General features: G+C 42.5%; 1 protein-coding gene across 1 annotated transcript in view; it reads left to right on the top strand.

Annotated features, from left to right (window-relative positions):
- The first annotated feature begins 4,066 nt into the window (after positions 1–4,066).
- Positions 4,067–21,406, top strand: part of LOC138590899 (carbohydrate sulfotransferase 8-like) — a 156,764-nt gene continuing 139,424 nt past the window's right edge. The window contains exon 1 of the mRNA XM_069661323.1: positions 4,067–4,226. Within this exon, the coding sequence (XP_069517424.1) occupies positions 4,067–4,226 (160 nt within the window). The remainder of the gene's footprint in view (positions 4,227–21,406) is intronic.

The raw sequence follows: 21,406 nt of genomic DNA, 5'->3' as shown, positions 1-21,406 counted from the left end.
CTGTCTGTCAAAGTGAAAACTGTCGCTTTGATTGTTATGCGGCAGATATTGACAGCATATATCTAACTTGTATTGGACTGATGCTTCAGATTTCTAGACGCTAATGTGCCTTTACCTTTGAGTCCAGTGCACTTGTAGTTGCTCCTCCCTCTCTGCCAAAGACAACTCTGACATTCGTTTTGATTACGTGAAGAGTATTTTATAATAAGATGCAGATTTGGGAATATTTGAATACTTTTAAGTTGTAGAAATATGCAACATCTTTATTTGTGATAAGTGATGCCCGCCAAACAGGAAGTGTTTCTTACCTTATCATGCAGCAGAAGATGCAGTAAGTCCTCACAGGTTGTTTTTGAAAGGCGTCGGCCTTGCCAGCTATTTTTCTCCTATGCATCGAAAAAAGCAATTTCCAATTCCTTGTAATTTGAAAATTATAGGTCAGTGAATGTTGCGAGGCTTGAGTCTGAATTGATGTAAAGGACTGGCAGAGTGTGGGTTGAGGCTTCAACATGGAGGCCTCTGTGATGGTGAGAGTCACGTCGGATTTGGACGAGGCCGTTACATCTTTGAGGGACTGAAGGCATGTTTTGATAGCTTGGAGAATTAGACTGAGACTGCATGGTGGCAGCCAGGATGTTGCCTGCTGAACACAAGTAACCGAAAAGTGTGAATGCTTGAAGCCATGTGACACTGACAGGAAAATTGCAGCAGAGAAAGATACAGTTCTAAAGTTTGAAAGCAAAAAGATGACAGGCTCAGGGAGTTGTTGCATAATTTGATTTGTTTAGAAGTGGTATAGAGGCGGCACGGTGGTGCAGTGGTTAGCGCAGTCGCCTCAGAGCAGGAACATTCCTGGTTTTAATCTTTTGGAGTTTGCACGTTCTCCCTGTGCATGTGTGGCCGGAAGGAAGGCGGTGCGCCGGGTACTCCAACTTCCTCCTGCAGTCCAAAGTCATGCCTGTTAGGTTAAATAGCAATCTCAGATCCCATTGGCTATAGTCTGACGACGATACAGCCTCTGGGGACAACGGTGAACATGCTGGGTGTGTAGCCTGCAGTTAGCGACAAAGGACTTCCATCAAGACGCGTGCTGCATTGTTTACAGAAAAAGAACCGTTTTTTCTTGCCTTTGCCGAAATGTCAACATCATGATGCAGGTTAGTAAAAAGTAAAAATGAAGCTTTGTCAGGTCTGATGAATTCGAGGAAGTCAGGAAATCTCAATGTTGAACAGCTTTCGTGACACCGCGTCATCCAAGTTGTCTCAAGTTGACTAAAATTGTCCGTAGGTGTGGATGTGAGTGTGAAAGGTTGTCTGTCTCTGTGTGTCAGCCCTGTGATTGACTGGCGATCAGTCAAGGGTGTACGCCGCCTCTCGCCCAATGACAGCTGGGATCAATTTCAGTCCCCCCAAGACCCTGAACAGGATAAGCAGCATGGAAAGTAGATGGATGTAAAATTCGGGTTTGTGTTTTTGGAGAAGTTTGTTGATATTTGAACTCAAGTGGCAAACACATGCAGCCCTCAATGGTGCTTCAGAAGCTTCGCCTCACTAACATGGACACACATTGCCAGGGAAACAACTGTAATCTGTTCACAGGCGACATGGGGGAAATCTGAATAAAAAGGCATTGTTATCTCTATGATAGTGCAGCTCTGTTCCTTGTTGGCTAAAATGTGAAGGAGGACAAGTAGCTTGTGAAGCCGGGCGACTGTGCAGTGCTAGACTGCTGCTGATTGGTTGGAATCTTGTTTTTTAGCTCGCTTTGAGCCACTTTGTGCGTCTGTAATCTACAGAGCGAGGGCTGTGTACAGAAAGTGGAAACATTTTCTGTGCACACAGAAAGCGGACACTCAGATGTGCACCTAGCTGACCTTTTACTGGAAGAGTTACCACCCTCAGTCACCTGATTGAGAAGGAAGCGGTAGGAAGAGAGAGAGTGTAAATACATGAGAAGAATACCAACTTGATTTGCTAAGCTACATGTGAAGTGAGGCTGTCACTGTTGGTTTTGTCCAGAACTCATGTCCCACCGGCCCTTGTGTACTTGACATTATTTGCACAATAACTCTCCCTCCTCTGGCAGAGCAGTGTGAACACACCCACAATGATCAATTAGAAAGGCTGTGGTGTATATACAACAAAGATCAGTCTCTCTTCACACACAAATACAAATGCACACATCCAACCTCTGTTAACTTTATTCAGTATTTGTCATCATTCTCCTCCATGTTGACTTTTAGTCTTTTCTCTCAGTTTGTTACTTTGTTTATGTGGTGAGACATTGTTTTAAGCCCCCTGGATTTTTGTTTTACCTGTGTGTTTGTACTTCATGCTGTATTGCATCATCTCTGTATTCTATCAGCCATTTAAAAAAAAGTAAATTCAACCAAAATCCTGACAGAAATCAGCGTTCACAGCTTATTTGTGACTGGTTACAGCACATGGTACGATGCAAAACTTAGTCCACGTCACACGCTTGAAGTGAATTTGCATGTTAATCTGCAGACAGATGCTGCACAGTCTTCCCGCTGCATGAGTCGGTCTGCAGTCATGCCGGCCCTGCTGGACTTGTGTTTACCGAACTGTATCCCTCCAAACAGAGCCCAGATTTCTTTATTTAGAGGACTTAGGTGTGAGCTTATCTTGTTTCCATCTTGAATGTCTGAACAGATTAAATTGGTGAGGATTCGTGGATTTTCCCTTCTAATTTAAATAAACACAGGTGTTGGTTTCAGTGAATATACAGCGTCTTATGTTGTCCTTCTGCGTGTCGGTTACCTCGAATGAACTGCTTCAGCTGTGGGTGCTGCCGTTAAGAGCAGACTCTATCTTGTGTTCTTTTCAGAACGTTATTAGACTATTTACTATTTACTTAATGCCAGACACCTTTTTGGACTGTCATTTTCATTATAAGTAGACGGCATCCATTTATTATAATCAGTTTAGAGCAGCTGTTTGCATGTCATTACCAGTGGTTGGTGCAAAAGTAGCAAGACTGAAATATACAAATACTCTACATCAATAATGATTTGAAAATATCATTTAAGTAAGGTCTGTCAGTTTTTGTACTGACATATACTTAAAGTATCGAAACTACCCGTGAGTCCATGTGAATGTTGGACGTTTATGTGCACTCTTAGAAGAAACTCAACAAAAGTGCCCTCTTGGAGGCCCTATTGTGAAAGAGCGTTTGATAAAGTGCTCTAAAAATGCCCTTCCAGTGAAGAAAATCCTCCCTGCTGGGCGTCCTACCACCGGAGAACAACGTGTTAATGTACTAGGCTGCCCTAGTTGACAGACCAAGTTGCTTTCACACCTAAAGTTTGTTTTATTGAAATCAAAAACCAAATTGTTACAATGTTGCATTTTGCCTTGAGTTTGCTTTCTGTTCACGCGGCAGCTTTTACCAGCCGACCAAAAGGTTTTGGTTTGCTCCTATATTAGATCCTACTTTAAATCCGATTATGTTCTCACCTGAAGCGAACCGGACCGTGCTTCATTTGGACAGACCGAGTCCTGTCTTTTCAGGCGGACCATGGTCCTGGTTGTTCGGTCCGCACCAGAGTTCAAATCCGTGTACTCACCTGTCTGAACAAAGCTGTCGGGTCTGAACGCCCCCCTAATCTAAAAAGTCTTTACTATTTATGCCCCATTTATTTCCCCCTCAGACAGCCTGAATCCTCCACTGACTTTATGGACTAGTGGGTCATCCCTGTCAGTAAATACTAACTAAAACGTATGTGGTTGAGTAAAAGTATAATATAAACCTTGTGTAGAAGTATAAAACATAAACATAAATGTTGTACAGTGCATGTGTTAAGATGCGTTTCACCACTGAAGAGGTCAAAACTCCAGCTGTACTTGTTCAAAGCCTTTTATCAGGAGCACCTGTACACGTGGGTTTCCTTTCTCCTGCTGCCATTTAGTATACTGAATGAATTTTGACCTCTAATGTAATGACCCTACTTTTGTCTCTCTCTCGCTTCCCCTCCTTTTCCCATTTTCCCCGTTCCCTTTGATTTTCTCCAGAAGTTGTTCCATTAGCGTCCGACTGTGCCACACCATGCTGTGGGTGAAGTGGAAGATGGTGGTGGACTCCCTGCGAGGACGGAGAAGGAGGATGCCCTGTTCGCTCTGGTTCCTCCTGCTGTTCGCCGCTGGAGGCCTGGTGCTCTTCATCCACCAGAGAGATCTGTCGGAGATGGTCCAGCATCAAGGGCCAGGTCGGTCTCGACTTTAATCATTGTGTTTTTTAAGGCTGTGGTGACACACTCCCAAATGACAAAGATACATTTGAACAGTTTTAAGCTTATAAAAAGGGTGGAAGAGCTCTTGAACAGGAACATGGCGTGGTTGATGAGGACTAGAAGGAGTTATTCGTCTGCAGCAACAGTTTCTTTTGCGTTACGTGTCAGACCTCACAATATATGCTGAGCTGTATGATGATGTAGTGTTTATGTATTATGTAGTAGCCCACCGCTGGCTGTGACTGCGGCGCGAGTGGGCGTCCTGCAGCTGTGGCTGCTCAGCCATGAGACTGTATCTGTGCAGCTGAAGGGAAACTAGAGGTGCTCGTTAACCTGGTTCTATACACAGTGTTCAGACTGACTGCTGCTGATTGAGACAAGTGGTTTCTTTATACATGACAATTTCCATTAGATTTTCCCTGATTGTGGCTGCGTCTCATGCTGCTCTTTGCTTGTTATAATTACGGATGTGACACAGTAGTTCACAATGCGTGTTAAACTAAGTACAAGCTGTCACTGTGTGTGAGCTGTAAATATGGTTGAGCTAGCCGAGCGTTGGAGTCTCTCTTAATAACACTTGAGTCACATCTAATATATTCACCGTGGGTTCAAATCCCGCTTGTAGCCCTATCCAAACAGTTGTACCATCACAACCACTTTTGCAGACGTAGCCAGAGCAATAATCATGTTTGCAGCCACAGCTTCACCCAGCACAGGCAGACAGAGCGGCGGCAGCTGTGCTCACAGCCAGCGGCTGCACGCGGTCGCAGCTCAGCCTTTTGATAGGAGTAATGAGCAATAAATACATAAATTGTCACAGCATCTTTACTTTCCCCTGAGCTGGCAGCACGCTAACTGCTCCTTTGAAACAGGGGGGGTTGCAAAAGTTATGCAGAGAAAGATTCCTCTCTGTGACCTTTCTTTGTCTCTGAACGATTTCCTTATTCTCTCTGTAATTTAATTTGTTCTGTAAAGTTTCTTTTATCGTTAGATTTAGATTTGTCAAACAGGGAGACGACTGCAAATGCACTTTACTTCATGTGGATGTGTAAATCATATTGACAAGGAAATACGGCGGCTGAATGATAATGAGCTGCAAAAGCAGCTCATGTATTTAAAACAAATATACAGTCAGGGTCGCGCATCAACGCCAACACATTCACACAGCCTTATATTTTTGCAACAGAACAAAAGACACAAATGTATGCACACATAAAGAATTCACAGGTAAGCTGGTGCATGGATGAGGACAAAGCTAGTCATGTACACCTAAGCGCACCAAGGCCTTCTGTATATACACATAAGCATATACAAGCATAAATATACAAGCAGGCAAGTACATACATTAATGGACATGCATGCATAAAAATCATACGACATGTAAGCATAGCCTACATGTATGCCCGAGTAAACATACTGTATGCACACACACAGGAAGAAGAGACTTGTGTGTGTTTTTGTAGTTGTATATTATTTGTTTGAGTGTTGCGTTCGGGTTTTAGCATCATGCTCGAGAGGACATTTGTTCCCCTTCCTTTCCAGCTCAGTGGCCTCGTGGTCAGAGTGTCCTCCACGATAGGAAGAGGCCGCACTTTCAATTTCCTAATGAAACCTTTGTCCTGGTACAGGGAGCCGCTGTGCTCCTGCTTGGCACTCCGCATTAAGGAGATTGGGGTTTAAGCAGCCGTGATTGAAGAGCGTCCTGAGCGTGTAACGCTAAGCTGCTTCATGTCTCAGAAACAAGAGATCAGCTGCTTGCTGATGTGCCTCTCTGGCTTGTTCTACACTTTCCACCTCAATGAAGGCAGCGTTCATTGCATGGTAGTGATGTTGGACCAGCCCATGCCTCAAAAACTGCACATTTTGGGGTTATTTTGGATGTAACTCTTGAACAGAGCTAATGCAGTTCGCATGAGAGGACCTCATTTCTACTGCTTTTATTGATGATGAGCTGGTCCAGTTCCCTCTCTGGGGAGAGAACCCCTCTCCAGCCGAGCACGAGAAGCTGCAATCGTCAGAGTTGTCTACCGTGTGTCAACAGCGTTGCGAATCCTGAATATCAGAGCAATGTCACACTCCACAGTAATAAGAGCCACTTAGCCAGAGTGGAGTCTCTCCAACCCTCTAATATTCCCCTGATTGTCAGATGCTTTCAGGCACTGTGGCAGGTGACAAAAAAGGACATTCACAATGACACACACCGTACACACAGAGAGGCACATACATATACAAGACAGATGCAGACATTATGTGAAAATAGATCAAATATGACAACCATCATTTAAAATTCATGAAAAATATCAGACTCAGACACATTAGGGCTCGTAGGAAGTGCGATCATGCATATAAGAATAACATAAATTTGGTAGTTTTCATGTTTCCTGTTTGCAACAAGAAGCAGATGCAGGTGAAAGTGCAAAACCGCTTTAAAGCATGAAGGAACTGGTCTGTGACGCCTGTGCCAGTTGAGGCTTTTTCCTTGGATGTTTTATCTTCTCTTCTTGATGGCATGATGAGGTTTTTTTTTTTTTTTCTCCCAGAAATAATTTTCTTGCATTTGACATTTACGAGGTTCATTCACAGAGTGTTTTTTTTGTGTTAGTACATTTGTTTTTTGCTCAGTTTAAAAAACAAATTACATGCAATTTCACTTAGAATGGTATTTCTGGTGTCTTATTTTCATAGTCTTTAACACGTCAGTGATAAGTAAGGGATCATGTATACTGAGCAGGTTGTTGACAGGGTGAGCAGGACCGTGGAGTAGGGTTCCTCCGCAATAACAACCTGCACACTATAAATTATCCCACTTATTACACAGCTTTTTACTTACAAAATCTGACACAAAATATTGATTTGGAAATGATTTTATTAATTTAAAAATGATTATATTTTCTTTTAAAAATAGTCTGTTACACTCACAGTGAGAGCTGCATCCATAGCAACGGCTGACCCAGTAGCCGTCGTTTATTGCTGTTTTCGTCTTTTCTTTTTTGTCCCTCTGTAAACAGACCGACTTTAAATTTACCGGACTTCTTTCGGCGGATTGATATGATTACAGTTTGTCCTCCAGATTGTGCGATTAGAGCTGCGTCCCTAGCAACAGTCTGTTCTTCATAGCAACAGTCTGCTATCGAGAAATAAAAGGTAGCTTATTTTAGTTAGTTATGTTTAGTTAGTTGCAGTCACTGATTATAAAGCCTTTGTTTAATATTTATGTGTAAACCGTAACAAAGCATGCCTAAATGATGTAACAATGTCCAATTTACACCATCATGAAATCATCATACGGATCTCTTTTAAGGATTTATCTCTTAAGTCAGGGCACTTGTGATGGACAATAGTAAATAAAAACATAACTAAACATTGATCCCTGTGTTTTCAGGAGAACATAAAATCCCACTATACATTTAGGCTTTCAATCCTGTCACTGAAAACGTCTCAACTAATGCATGATTCAAATAGCTCCTCACTAGTTCAGCCCCTCTACACTTCCCCGCTCCTACAAACTCTGGTGTTGCTTTTGGAAAACTACTGTGCAAGTTAAGAAGTTATAAGATTTGATTAAAAAAGAGGTAATAAGGTCATTATTCTCTTTCCTGCAGCCAAGCTAAACATTTCATTTTAATCCGTATTTGCATTCAGCTGCACTTAAGTAAGCATTTGTGATATGTCTTATTAGCCATCCTGGTATAATTACACAGTAGAATCTCTCCTGCTAATAGACAGTGATGTTAAGCAGACAGAAAAGTACGTCCACATGTGAACTGTTGAGGTCAGTCAGTGGAATAGACTGCATTTGTTGCCAGGATTGAGGGACTGTTGAGAATGAAAGAAGTCGAAGCATTTTGTTGACCGTTTCTCTCTTTTGATTACCAGCCATTTTTAAGCTCTTAGTGTGCGTCCTGATACGTTTTGCAGCCTAAGCACATCCTTTTATCTCGTCTGCTATATCACTACTTGAATACTGAAGTAAGAATTCTGGTTTACTAAATCATGCATGAGAGACTCGCTGCTGTGTACAGAACACAGTGGCTGCAGCTCTCCCAGCCCCCTCGCTGTAGCACAATGAGCAGGCAGTATCTTTGCCTTAAGCTATGGTGCTTCACCCCGGCAGAAGCTCATATCTAATAGAGCAGAGTTATAATACATTGGGTGTCAGCTTTTATCGGCCTCCCCCTCCTTCTCCACCTCTTTATTTGGCTCGCAGAGCGCTTGAGAGCTTTGTATCCTGTGGTTTAGATGGCCTGCACAATGCAAGCAGAGAAAACTGCAGTTTAACTGGCAACAGCCTCCCCCTGATCTCTCCTCAGTAATTGTTTAAGGACAATTGAAGAAACAGCAGCCACTTTCTCAGGGAGAGGAGACACCTGAAGAGCGAGCAGCTCAGATAAATTGTCTGCACAAATTTACACCTCTGGGCATTTTTTTAGATGAGTTTGGCAGTGAGGGCCAACTGCTCTGGCGAGTGGGAGGTTGGCCTGTGTGTCATCTCCAAACGCCGGTGCAGAGCGATCGATAAATGGAGGAGAGGAGGCAAAGCTGTGGCCCCCACTCCATGTGTTTCTGTGAAAATAGGTTTTTAGTAGCAACCAAGTGCGTAAATCTCAGTTTAAGTGATAATAACATGCTATTTGTTAAGTGCTTTTAACAAAAGTTGCTTACATTACGTTAAGTGCATACAGATTAGCATTGCTGGCCTCTGCTGGCTCTGGCTTTCTGCTGGAAATAGACTCGCACTGCGTACAAACATCCACATGGTACCTCATCAAAACATCTTTTTATGGCTCTAAGTTTAGAGTTTTAATAAATGTGCCTCTTGTAGTTAAAGTTTAGCTTTTGATGCTTTTTCACTTAGCTGTCTGTGTTTCCATCCCCGGTCTGTTTCCAGCTGCGGCATCCAGGAGCCACAGTTCACATTGTGACAAACAGCACAGCGGCCTGTTCAGCATCAAAGTGTTTTTTACACCTTCCCAATCAAATGAAAAACAAAGGTGTGAAAACAGAATAAATTTCTGTTATCACAAGTCCCAGCAAAAAAAAATCACATTCTGTGTCTGCTAGTGTTTGAAGATTACAGACAGGTGTGAATGGATTATATAACAATCTCATATCACTGATCAGTATTAGAAGATGAATCACGACAGACCGTCCTACTTATTCAGGTTCTGTCTCATAACCATGCAGAATTTATTCCCTTTTAAAAAGCCCAAAATCAATATATTATAATCACGATGGATCGTGTTGTTTTTCACTCGTCTTTTTCTTATTTTTTTCATAGTATTTAGCTAATTCCTTTAACAAAAGCTATCAACTGAATGCTACCAATGCCAAACATTAGAGAGACAGTAAGCCATTATAGTTGGTGATCATTGTTGACCTTTTAGCAGCTTAAGCGACAGATATTTTCCCCAGAAGCTGTTGTGACCAAAACCAGAGCAAAAAGAGTGAAAATTGGACTTATAGCTAGGTGACCATGAAACTGTGAATGCTGCTATCAGTGTTGAGGGTAACACGTTACACAAAGTAACCTGTCAGAGTACACAAAATGACAGACAATCCCTGAAGCACTGTTTCTGTCTAGCTGCGTACCAGCGGAAGGTAAACACAGATGTGTCAGTGCACATGCGTAGCTAGCTAAATCAACTAGCAAGATGGCAGAGAGGACAGCGCTTACTTTGTGGAAATATTCACATTTTGGGGCAAAAGGGACGAGAGCAACATGACTGTGAAATTTAAGTTGTGCTTGGAGGTTAAATGCTTGTCAGCTGTGAAGAGCTCGACTTCAAATCTGCAGCTAAACACAGCTCCACAACACTGGTGGGACTAAGAGCCTGTGTTGTATTGTTGTCATGGAAACAGCTGCCTAATACTGTCTGCCTCTACCCAGCTCGCTGTCAGATAGTTAGCATAATAAAGAGCTGTAAAGGTTATACTGCGTCTGTCATTCCTGTTATTAGGCTGCAGACTTGCAGATTATGGGCCGTAAACGAGGCTGTGCAATAACGGCGGACTAACGATAAACACATATCTGTTGCTCATAGCATTAAGATTTGGGTGTCCCTTGCCACTGCTATCTGCTGCGTATTGCAGTAATAACAGCTTAAACACACCCGTAAAGTTTTTAGCTACATGAAGTTTGCTCTCATGTGTATGATTGTGGAATTATCTCAGCTCTGTGATGATGGTGTTCATCCTCAGATAGATGAGTTGTCCGAAGGGGGGCAGGTTTTTTTTAGGTTTATTGTGAAGCCCAGACTTGACTGAATAACCGAAAAATCTCTGTTCTTATTTGTGCTGGTATTGGTTCAGTAGCTGCAAAAGCTCCATAAACCTTTGTGTATTTCCACCATTCACCTGCTGGCTGAGGCGGTAGTTAAAAAACATCTCCTTGAAGAGAAGAAATCACCACCTTCGACTAAGTTTCACAATGTAGCTGATATTCACTGTAAGAGAAGAGGAGGGGTTGGCAAAGGTCTGAAAATGTCAGACTCCATTGACTCACTCTCCATGAATGAAGTAAAACACTTGGTTTAACCCTTCTTCCCTTTCAATGCCATGTTCCATTTAATCCCATGATACAGCTCAGTCTGCTGCGCTACTTTTACAGCTTTCTAAGAAGCAGGAGGAATAAGAAAGTCCATATCCAGTGATGCAACATTTAGGCAGCATGCCATAGTGAGCTGGCAGCTGTAGAGGAAGAGTAGTGTTCGATGAAACACCGGAAACCTTAAGAGACATCCAGACAAAACACCGCTCGTTCAAGAGAGGTTAACAGTTGGGAGATACTGGGGAGAGCACGGGGGCAGAGGAGGTAAAGCAGACGAGATAAACAACCTCTTTGGATACACATAGGCTTGATTTTTATTCATCTGTGATCACATCAACTTTATTCTGAGAAACAAGCCTTTTCTGCAGGCTGGTTCATATTAAAAGTGTAATAAAATTAATCATCTGTCGCCCCCCTCCCTCTATCTCTGTTCACATGGAGCCTGCCAGGAACTGGGCATATTGTTTCATGCTCCAAGGTAAAATTTGATCTCTCCGTCAGAGGTCCAGTAATCCCTTAAGCCTTGTCTGTTTGCAATGTCCAATTTAGCCATCTCTTAATGTAATTAAATTGTGCTGATGACCCTCAGAGCGGTGGAACTGCTGCATATTAGAATGCAAATCCCACACTGGATGTTTATGGAAAAAACTGGATGTTATTTCACCCTGCTTGTCCATTCTTTCATCCGTGTGTGCAAAGCTCCTTTAACAAAGCCTGTTTCTGTTGTGCTGGCACTATCCCCTCCATTCATCCCAGAGCGGGAAGATCATTGGAAAGCAATACTTGGCAGGCGGACTCCATCACAGTGTTTTTAAATCAGACTATGTAAAATTACTCCCTGAAAACAAAGGGATTTATGTCTTCTGAGCATTCATCGTACCTTTCCCATTGTGCTCAGCGTTGGGATCACATGACATCTGGCATTGGGAGTGGGTTTCCCAGCTGCTATTATAGAAACCGCTGCTGCCGATTTACCTCCCCCTTCCCCTGCTCATCCCCCGTTCAGCAGAGGGAACCTCAGCGGGGACCTCTGGGATACCCTGAAATGAAAAAACAGACTATTTTCATGCCTGGGTATCAGGTGGCTGCATCGCCGTCTCTCCAGCCTCTTCCAGACTTGGGCCGTGGCAATTGGATTTAAAACGCAGCCGTTCAGAGGCAACTGCAAGGTCATGTGGTTTTCCATTAACATTAATGCCCGGGGTTATGCCACGGAAGCCCTGCAACATAATCTGTTTTCACTGCCATCTGATCCTGCACGCCAATAGCTTCTGTATGCCAATCTATACAAATAGATTCTGTTTCCCCATTCGTGCTCCAGCAGAGGTCGGCGTCAGAAGAAGTGGGCACTTTGGACACTTACGGGCAGCTTTCGGAAGTAATTAGAGCTTTTACGCATTAACTGTTAAATAAAAGCTGAAAAAACGAACTTCTTTGTGAGGAAGATGATTATATTTCTTTTATTATAGTGTGATAGAAAGTCCATTCTGTGTTGTACAGTCCAATGGGAATGGGTGCGCAGTTATCAATCGTATTACTGCCGAGTTGTCCACTGAGCACTTCTTTACTCTCCAAAGTGAAACACTTCAAAACAGCTGATCTTGTGCTATCCAGAAAACCATGAAATATGAAACACAGACCCGACAGCAGCTCCAGAGTATGGAGGAAGAGAGGGGGGACGTTGATTGAAACAAACCCAAAAAATAGAAGAGAAACATGCGCTGTGATCTTTCTTTCAACTCAGCAGAGCTGAAGATGCATCTTTGAGCCACTGACGAGCAGACGGGGTGAGAACCCCGACTGAGCAGCAGAACATGGCTTGGAGGGCCTGCTGGTGGTGGTAGGGGGCTTTCAGGTTGCCCTTTTCCATAATGCCACGCTGGGTAACATTAAAAAACTCCAAAGGAAATAAACCAGAACAAGGCGAGGGCACCAGGTGGATCCAACAGAGAGGCTGATTTTTTGAAAATGTCTTTGAAGACGGTAATCACAGATGCTGCCTCTCAACGCTGTCACTCTGTCCCGGGCTATGTCAACGCAAGAACACAGCTGAGGCTCAATCCGCTGTCTGTGGCTGTCAACACAAAAGGGTTCGTATTTAGAGAGACAGGTTCGGATAAACAAAGACAGGAGGGGAATAATAGATAAAGCTACAAACAAAGGCAGAGTGCACACGGCTATTTCTGCTTCACATTCATCATTGTTGGGATGAGAATGGGGACCATATCTGACAGCTATATAAGCTAATTGTGATTTAAAATGACATCTTTTAATATCACATGTTTTTGTGCCTTGTTTCATGTGTTGTAACCCTGTGCCGAACACATCTCCTCAGCCACACAGACACGACTGCACTGCTGAAACCCACCACTTGTCCTGTCTGTCAGTGTCCCGAGTCGTTCTGCTGTCTGTCCGACACCGACTGCTCAGACTCCTGAGAACAAGAAGCGTCTTGTTCCCCTGGGAGAACTAATTAGTCAGGAGCAGACTGGTTATCAAAACCTGCTTAATTACCGCAACATGACGGACAAATATGGAGCCAAAACTGACGCCTCTGCTCTGTGTCCAAAACAGTGTAGAAAAATGGGTTTCTTTTTATGTTCTTTGCTATATGAGCCAAAAGTAGTTTGATTCAAAGAGCGGAGATAATTTTTTTATAGTAAGTATAAAAATTAGTTTTAGTTGATTAGGTTTCAATCACAGTATCAATGAATCAAATAATGCACTACAGAGCTGTAGTAACTGTTGCTGAGACTCTACAGTATGTATCACATTACTTACAACAACAATTATGCAGGAGACAACAGACAATAGTGAAAACTGTACAAAACCATTTTCTTTAAATAATGTATATTTCTATATATATATATTAATAATTTGTTAAATATATTTGTATCCATAGGACTGTATATAGTAGTTTTAGATTAAGTTTTTAGTGTCTAAGTGTGAGTGTTACCTTGTTTAACCTGTCTTTGTTTTTAAGTTTGGTATGTCTGTTTAGTATGTGTGTCTGTACATTGAGAGCACAGAAAACTCTGAGTAAAATTCCTTCTATGTGCCCACATACTTGGCCAATAAAGCTGATGATTCTGATTCTGTATGTGTTATTTGGTAAACAGGATTAGACTGCAGAATTGTATTGCTATTACAACATGCATGAAAAAGCGATCTAATCCATAGTTATCCAACAGAATTAAACACAGTGTTTTCCCATCCCGGGCTGCACGGTGGTGCAGTGGTTAGCGCTGTTGCCTCACAGATAGAAGGTTCCTGGTTAGATTCCCAGTTCAGATGAAGTGGGCCTTTCAGTGATGAGTTTGCATGTTCTCTTCGTGCATGCGTCGGTTCTCTCTGGGTCCTTTAGCTTCCTCCCACAGTCCAAAGACATGCTCGTTAGGTTCACAGGTTGTCTGTCTCTATTGCTGTGTTCAAAATGCCACACTATACTAGCAGTACGTACTGATTTGGCCAAAATGTAGTATGTACTATGCAGGAAGCAAACAAAAGCAAAATGTGCAGTATGCTAAAAATACTTGGATGTCGTACTGATTCTGAAAAAACCTCCAGTATGCATCTGACCAGTCTACCTTGCTTATGCTCCGATTTTGAACACAGCATATGTGTCAGCCCTGTGATTGACTGGTGATCAGTCCAGAGTGTAATCCACCTCTCACCCAATGACAGCTGGAATTTACTCCATTCCTCTGTGACCCTGAGCGATGTAGACGATGGATGGATGGATGGATGATCCCTTCCTGTTACCAGCTAATTGAACATAGTTCAGTTGCTCAACACTTTTTGGCTTTTGCTTTTTGGCTGACTTGCAGCAGAAAGTGATTCATCAAGTTATTGTTGCGTCGGACTATATTTATACGTTTTTATTGACGATGTCATGGACAGTAGTCGCTGTGATTGGATAGATTTGCAGTGGTTTTACATTTCCGATCACTTCATTCAACAATACTGGAAGAAAGAGAGAAGGATTGCAATATGATATGTTCAGGTCAGCTCTACTGTAGTCCTTCAGACGCCTTCAGTAACTCCACTACCGACTCTGAGAGGTTGCACGCAGCCATCTGTCTCCTATAGTTTCACTAAAAGCTTCTTTTCAGCAGCTTCGACATGAATTTTTACATTTGAAATTTGTATTTAATTCTTACGACCGCGAGCTTGAGTGGTTTCATTCTACTTGGCAGATTCCCTGTCTTTCTTCTGTGTGTGGCTGATATCTGGATGCAGGACGAGGTGTGATATTTCAGCTTTAGCCAGGAGACAACTGTGAAAAATGTGAAGCAACCAAACAGAAATGAAAATCTTGGCTTAACTGAATCTTGTGATAGAAGATACTGTGCTATTCCTCTCCCAGTAATAAGAAAGAAGACAGAGCTACGATTAGGCAGATTGATCGTACAGGTAACTCTCCCCCACTGGGGTCTTCTAGTCGTGTGCGCAGGGAGAGGGGACTTTTCACTGGAGTTTTGGGAGTATTGAACAAAACCAATCAGCTTTCTCCAAAGTCATTGGAGATGTGATACTCCAAACCCTGTCTTCAGGCTGACAGATGGAAACTTTGTTTGTTGTATTAATTTCATCAGACAGCATTGACGTGTTGCATAAGCAGTATGGTTTTCTAGTGTCACTGCCTCTGTATGAGTCTGTTCATATCAAACACGGTGTTCCTGTCAGAACACTTGTCTTCAGCGCTGCAAACACATCAGATAAGCAAGAGAGTCTTAAGTATTCCCAACCAAAGATGCTTCTGCCCGTATTCCACTATAGGCGTGAGAGGCAGCGAGCGCCACAGACAGGAAGAGACGCACAAAGAGCGAGTGGGAGGAGAGAGAGAGAGAGGGAGGTTATATAAGCACACTTCTCACCAAGGAGACATCCATCGGCTTCAAAAGCAAAGCCGTGATAATAAATGCCGATGTTCAAGGTTGCTCAAGTTATCATGCGCTCGGTGAGGGAAGATTATGCAAGATGGGTTATTGTTAAGACAACAAGAGTGGATATTTTATTCTGTTAAAAGTTCAATTAATATCTGAGTAAAGTGACACTTTCTCAAACATTAATAGACACCCAAGGCTCATATGTCTTATAGATGGACTGCTTCTACAGTCTAGCAAACCCCTTAAACCACAATGAGTTATATCGGCGCCTATCTACTCATCTTTGAAGGTCCCACTTTATTTAATTATCTGGTCACAGATGAATGGCTTTCAGATTTCTGCAGCGAAATATTTGATCCAGCAAAATGAAGTCTATCTGCTGCACTGTGCATAGACTTGTGTAGGAGTGCTTGGACAAAAGGCAGCTGCCTATATGGAGGTCAGAGAGTCACAAAAGAAATGTTTCCTTTTGAGGAAACTTGGCACCTGGGACCTGTCGTTTCTCATCAGATATCCAGCCTCCTCACTTGTCTGTTTAGTTTAGCTCTCAGTATAACTTCAGCTAAAGAAAACTCTTCCAATTAATAAGTATGTGCCACAGTTTTGTACAAGATTCGTGCCAATCTCGTCCTCTATTATGCTCGTGGATATTATTCTGAGAGGGATTCCACGTGATTGTTCCCGAAGGACAAGCCATGCCTTCGGAGCTGTCATCCGTCCCTCCACGCTGAAGCCAGCATACCCATTATCAAATCAGACTTGAACCCATCCCCTGTCTGCCAGGGAGACATGTTGAATGGATATCATTGTGCACCGCTGAGGCTTCCATCACTGTAATCCCTCTACAAAGTGCAGGCACTCTTGGAAGGAAGATGAAAAGCGCTGAGGAGAGACTGGCCTATTCACGGTGTGTGTCACTGCAGAGGGCACGAGGAGGGAAGTCGGTGGAATCGGTGACCTGAGCCGACGACTCCTCGGGCCCTTCCCGAGCCAGAAAAGAACAAAAGATTAAGCCCTCCTGCTATCCAGAGTGATAACAAGCTGTCAACTTCTAAAATGTAATCTGCTGACTCCGGGAGGAAGTGGTGGTGTCAGTGGAGTGGGCCGCCAGCTGATGCTTATCTCCTGAATGGCGTGCCATTGATGGAGAGAGCCGTGGCCCTGCTGGCAGATACACAAAAGCCACCTCTCTCAGCCACCAAACAAAGAGGGCCGCACGAGCGAAGGAATCCATACTGAGCCAATTTTCCACATATTTATCTACATATATCCCCTCCAGACCTCGTCTCTCTTCCTTGACGTGGGCCACAAAGGAGAGGTGATGGGAATGATAGATGACATGAATAGAGGCCAATAGACTGGGGATAATAAGGCATTACCCCTGACAATGCTGACAAGTGATGGGAGGCTCCCCTCTGTCAACTTGTCTCCTGAGCCCTTCCACTCAGTCTGGGCACAGATTGTTAAATTTGAAAGCCATATTGCTGCCAACACAAAGTCCTAATACCGCTTCAGTGGGCAGTGAGGCTGTGATATTGGAGCTGTCGCCAAACTACAGCCAGTAAATCAATCTAACCTGGGTATTATCCGGCCTTTAACAAGGGGATTGCCATACAGCTAATTGCCTCCCTGCACCTACTCTATCTCTGTCTTTCATCAACCTCATGCCCTCCTTCTACCCACTCTGTTTGTTTCTAGCCAGCGCTACAACTTTAAAATTGCTTTTAAATTACCCACCAGAGCTGCCAGATGGCTAATAAAACACGCAGGCCATCTTTGATCATATAAGCCATTAATATTGACAAGCCAGATTTTTGTTGTAATCGGATCTGCGTTCTGGTTGTGTCCCTAATAGGGTGAAGAATCTAATTTTCTGCTCCTTACAAAAAGCCACTTGCAATCTCAGCTGATATGGCAGGGAAAGGGAATTAGTCACACAGGAGCTATTTCAGGCTGTGTACAATTTGATTTCAGACCAGATCCAGAGGGTTCTCCCTGGTGGACTTTGGACTATTGATCCTGAAACACCAGTCGTACGATATGAAATAGAAACTCTTAGTTGTTTTCAGTACAGCCGAGTGGGAGAGAAATGACTTTGGCCTGGTGCTATTTTGGATAGCCTGTAGTCTCTCTGGGCAGGCTGCTTTGATGGTGTGTGGTGCCCAGAAGTACTGATTGATAATGGTTGAATAACCAAGACAACAGAACAAAGTTGTGAACATTTTTGGAACAGCTGGTGGCTCTCATAACAAAGTATATAAAGAAAGTTCAAACTATGTATCATGGGTAGTTTCTTTGATGCATTGAAACTATTGTTGTTTTGATCTGCAAATCGCATAAAACAAAAACAGTCTGCGTTCATGCTAGCTGCTCTGTAAGGTTGTACTTGGGTGCAACAGTGCTAGCATTTTAACATGAATGAAAACAACAATTGCCAACATGCTGATAAACCAAGTAGAATGTTTAGCATGTCCCCCCCCCAATTCAGTCTGTGGGGACTTCGCTTGGGAACTGGAGGGTGACCGGTTCAAGTCCTGGTACGGACCAAGCAGCTGGAGAGATGCCAGTTCCTTTCCTGGACACTGCTGAGGTCTCCTCGAGCAAGACACCATTTTTTCCCCCCTCTACTTCTACTTCTTCTTCTATTACTAAATCTACTATTCAGTCTAGCATGTTAGCATGCTAACATTAGCACTAAACCCAAAGTAGAGCTGATTCATTTTGGCAGGTATTTGGTCAGAGTCCAAAGTGTATGACATGTTGAAATTTGGACCTGTTGACGGTGCACGGTCAGAGGATGAATGCTATTTAAATAAGCTTGGTACCATAAGCATCTGAAACAAATTCAGTGGCAGTCCATTCAGTTTTCCTAATATCCTATGTTTAATTTAAATTATTTCAAAACAGTCAGGGTTTCAATACGTATGGCAGTATTTATCATTTGGCTATCATGGATATCAGTAGCAAATTTAAGGGCAATCCAACCAATAGTTGTTAAAATTAATTGTTTAACGATACACTGACCTACTGTTATGACCTGATGTTGTGCCTTGCGTAACACCTAGGAATTGACACTACAATCCCTTAAACCGTGCTGCTTACTTGGCTAAGAAATAAAAAGATACTGTTGATGTAGAAAGACCTTCATCATAGCATTGTGAAACAGTGCATAACACACATTTAGGCCTTGTCAGGGTCTAGTGTTGGGGGAGAGGACATTGTAATCAATACGTAAATGATACTAGCTTGGGATCAGGGCTTAGAGGGTGCTCTTTGGTTTACTGCTCGAGTTCCATTAACAGCTGTTGTCTCGAGGTGTAATCCAGAAATGGCTTTGTCTGATCAAACAGTGACAGTGGTTGGAAAACATCTGAAAGTATGAGCTTGGCCTTGGACTAAAAAGTCAATTTCCTGCCTGGTGGCTGGCTTACTGGTCTGGTAATGACTGCGTGTTTGCCAATGGCTGATGTAGAACCAGTGGGACGAAGGAAGGAAATGATGTAGACTGAAGATCCTGTTATTTGTCTTGTTCGATTATGTTCACATTGATTTATCCCAGGGGTAGATTGAGAGTGCAAGGATGCTTTTATTCAGAACCATCCAATTTGCTTTTTATTTACACCAACGAGGGCAAAGATCGTCACTTCTCTAAGTTGAATGTCTGAAAAAAAAAAGGTAAATGTGGATAACCATATCTTCTCCCTAAATATAATAAGTCCTACTGACTAGATGTTAAATATGACGCGCAAAACTCTGAATTATTTTTTAACAACAACAAATCAACAGAAATCTGGATAATGGACAGTGTTTTTTCTTCCTGCATTTATATACTGATTAAAGTTTAATTTAGACTTTAATCCACTGCTGGGCTTACCATCACGGAAACACTAGATGGATGTCTTGTAAGATATGAGGATGTGTCATGCACTTATTAAAAACCTGAAGCAATCACATTAAGCTTTAATAAGAAGTGACTCAGCAGGTTTGCATTGGAAAGGTGACAAAATACAAGTTTGTTGAGCCGCTGAACAGGAACTAATGACCAAGACCAGCAAAATTTATACACTGAAATTAATGCAAGTAATGATAAATTCTTTCACTTAGTGACACAAAGTGAAAAGTGTGGCAAGAAGGGTTGTGCAAGAAAATGGATTTGCTAGATTAAAGCTCCTATGAGGAGCTTTCAGTTTGCGTTGATTTTGGCGCCCCCTGTGGACAAAGAGGCAGCTATTATCTCTTTCCTGATCTTGTCCTTTACATGTGTAAGAAGTGTTTTATGGTGAAAGTCTTCTCCTGCTTTCTTTACATTTAAATATGCTGTTTTATATTTAAGTATATAATGTTACACTGTCGGATTTCCGTAGTAAACGTGGGTGTTTCAAATCTGTAGGTGAAAGTATGTTGGAGTAATCCCCAGGCTTCTCAGCTCAGTCTGCAGGCTGCTGTGAACGACGGGTTTCACACAGTTTTTTCTACCCACTGCACTTTGTGACGTCACAAAGTGCAGCCTCAGCAGGCTCCGGAAAGCTGGCCAATCAAAAGAAAGTGGGCTTGTAGGGGCGGGGTTTCTTAAGGTTCTTTCAGGCAGAGGCTGTATGAGGGCCTGCACAGAGCACCAGTGTGAGAAAAATGAGGAGTTTTTTTAAACTGTAAATGATGCTAAGCTACTCCACAGGTATCACAGTGAAATATGAAGCTTGAAATTAGCATAATACCCCCCTTTAATCATTTAAACATACCACTAATTGAGAATCTTTGCCATTAAAAATGTAAAGAAAGGCTGTTTCACCCACATGCTGTCAATCTCCTCGTCTGACACCTACCCCATGACAACAGTGACAGGCATTCAAAATATCTACAAAGAAATAATCAATCCTCTCACTATTAGTCTTCTTTACTTTTGTAGGTGATATAGTGTAATCAGTATTAATTTCAGTCTGTTTCAGAACCACCAAAAAACGCCTCACAGCAGCTTTAAAGAGCGTTTTTTCCTCAACTCCATGTGGTCTCCACTTCTGCCTGAAAAAGTCAACTTTGATCAGTTTGAAATCAGCTCTAGTGGCACCTTTTCCTGCACTAACAGTATAATTCTGACTAAATGCAACTAAAGCTCTTTATTGTTGGTCAGTTTGCAGCTTAATAGCTTCAAGAAAATGTTACACATCTGAGACATTAGCGGAGATTCTTCCATGAATACATTCAGGTGCAACTTTGTAATCCGAACATCAATTGATTCAGTCTTCCTATGCAGGCAGCACACCCAGTGGGGCACTTTACTTCTAATTCTAAGCATTACAAAGCGCTGTACATTTGCCCATCTTCTCTCAGCTCCCCAGTGTGGTCCTCTTTTAGCTAATGGCCTCCAACTACCCAACGAGAGGCCATTAATGTCAGCTCAGAGGATGCAGCAAAACAATCTAATTTCTGACTCTGTTACTGCTGTCAGACAGTGACCACATCTGTGCTGAAGATCTTTGTAGTCTATGAAGGAAAAATAAGTGCTTATTTCCTCATTGACAGCTTGTATTCTGGAAGCTATGAGCAGTTTTTACACTTGACACATTAATGAACCTCTTAACTTGGATTTCACATACGAAAAAATGAACTGAAAAATTTCTCCCATCATTTTTATCCCCTAAAAAAATGACCTCCTCGACACCGTCATTATTGGAGCATTTTGTCATGTTAGAGTAGAGTGAAATGGAGAAATACGTGTTGGA

This window comes from Semicossyphus pulcher, unplaced genomic scaffold (assembly GCF_022749685.1).
Source record: "Semicossyphus pulcher isolate SPU_LCO1_2020_fin unplaced genomic scaffold, fSemPul1.0.p SCAF_1, whole genome shotgun sequence".
Taxonomy (NCBI): Eukaryota; Metazoa; Chordata; class Actinopteri; order Labriformes; family Labridae; genus Semicossyphus; species Semicossyphus pulcher.
The sequence above is the reverse complement of the archived record's forward strand: the minus strand, read 5'-3'. Positions and strand labels throughout refer to the sequence as shown.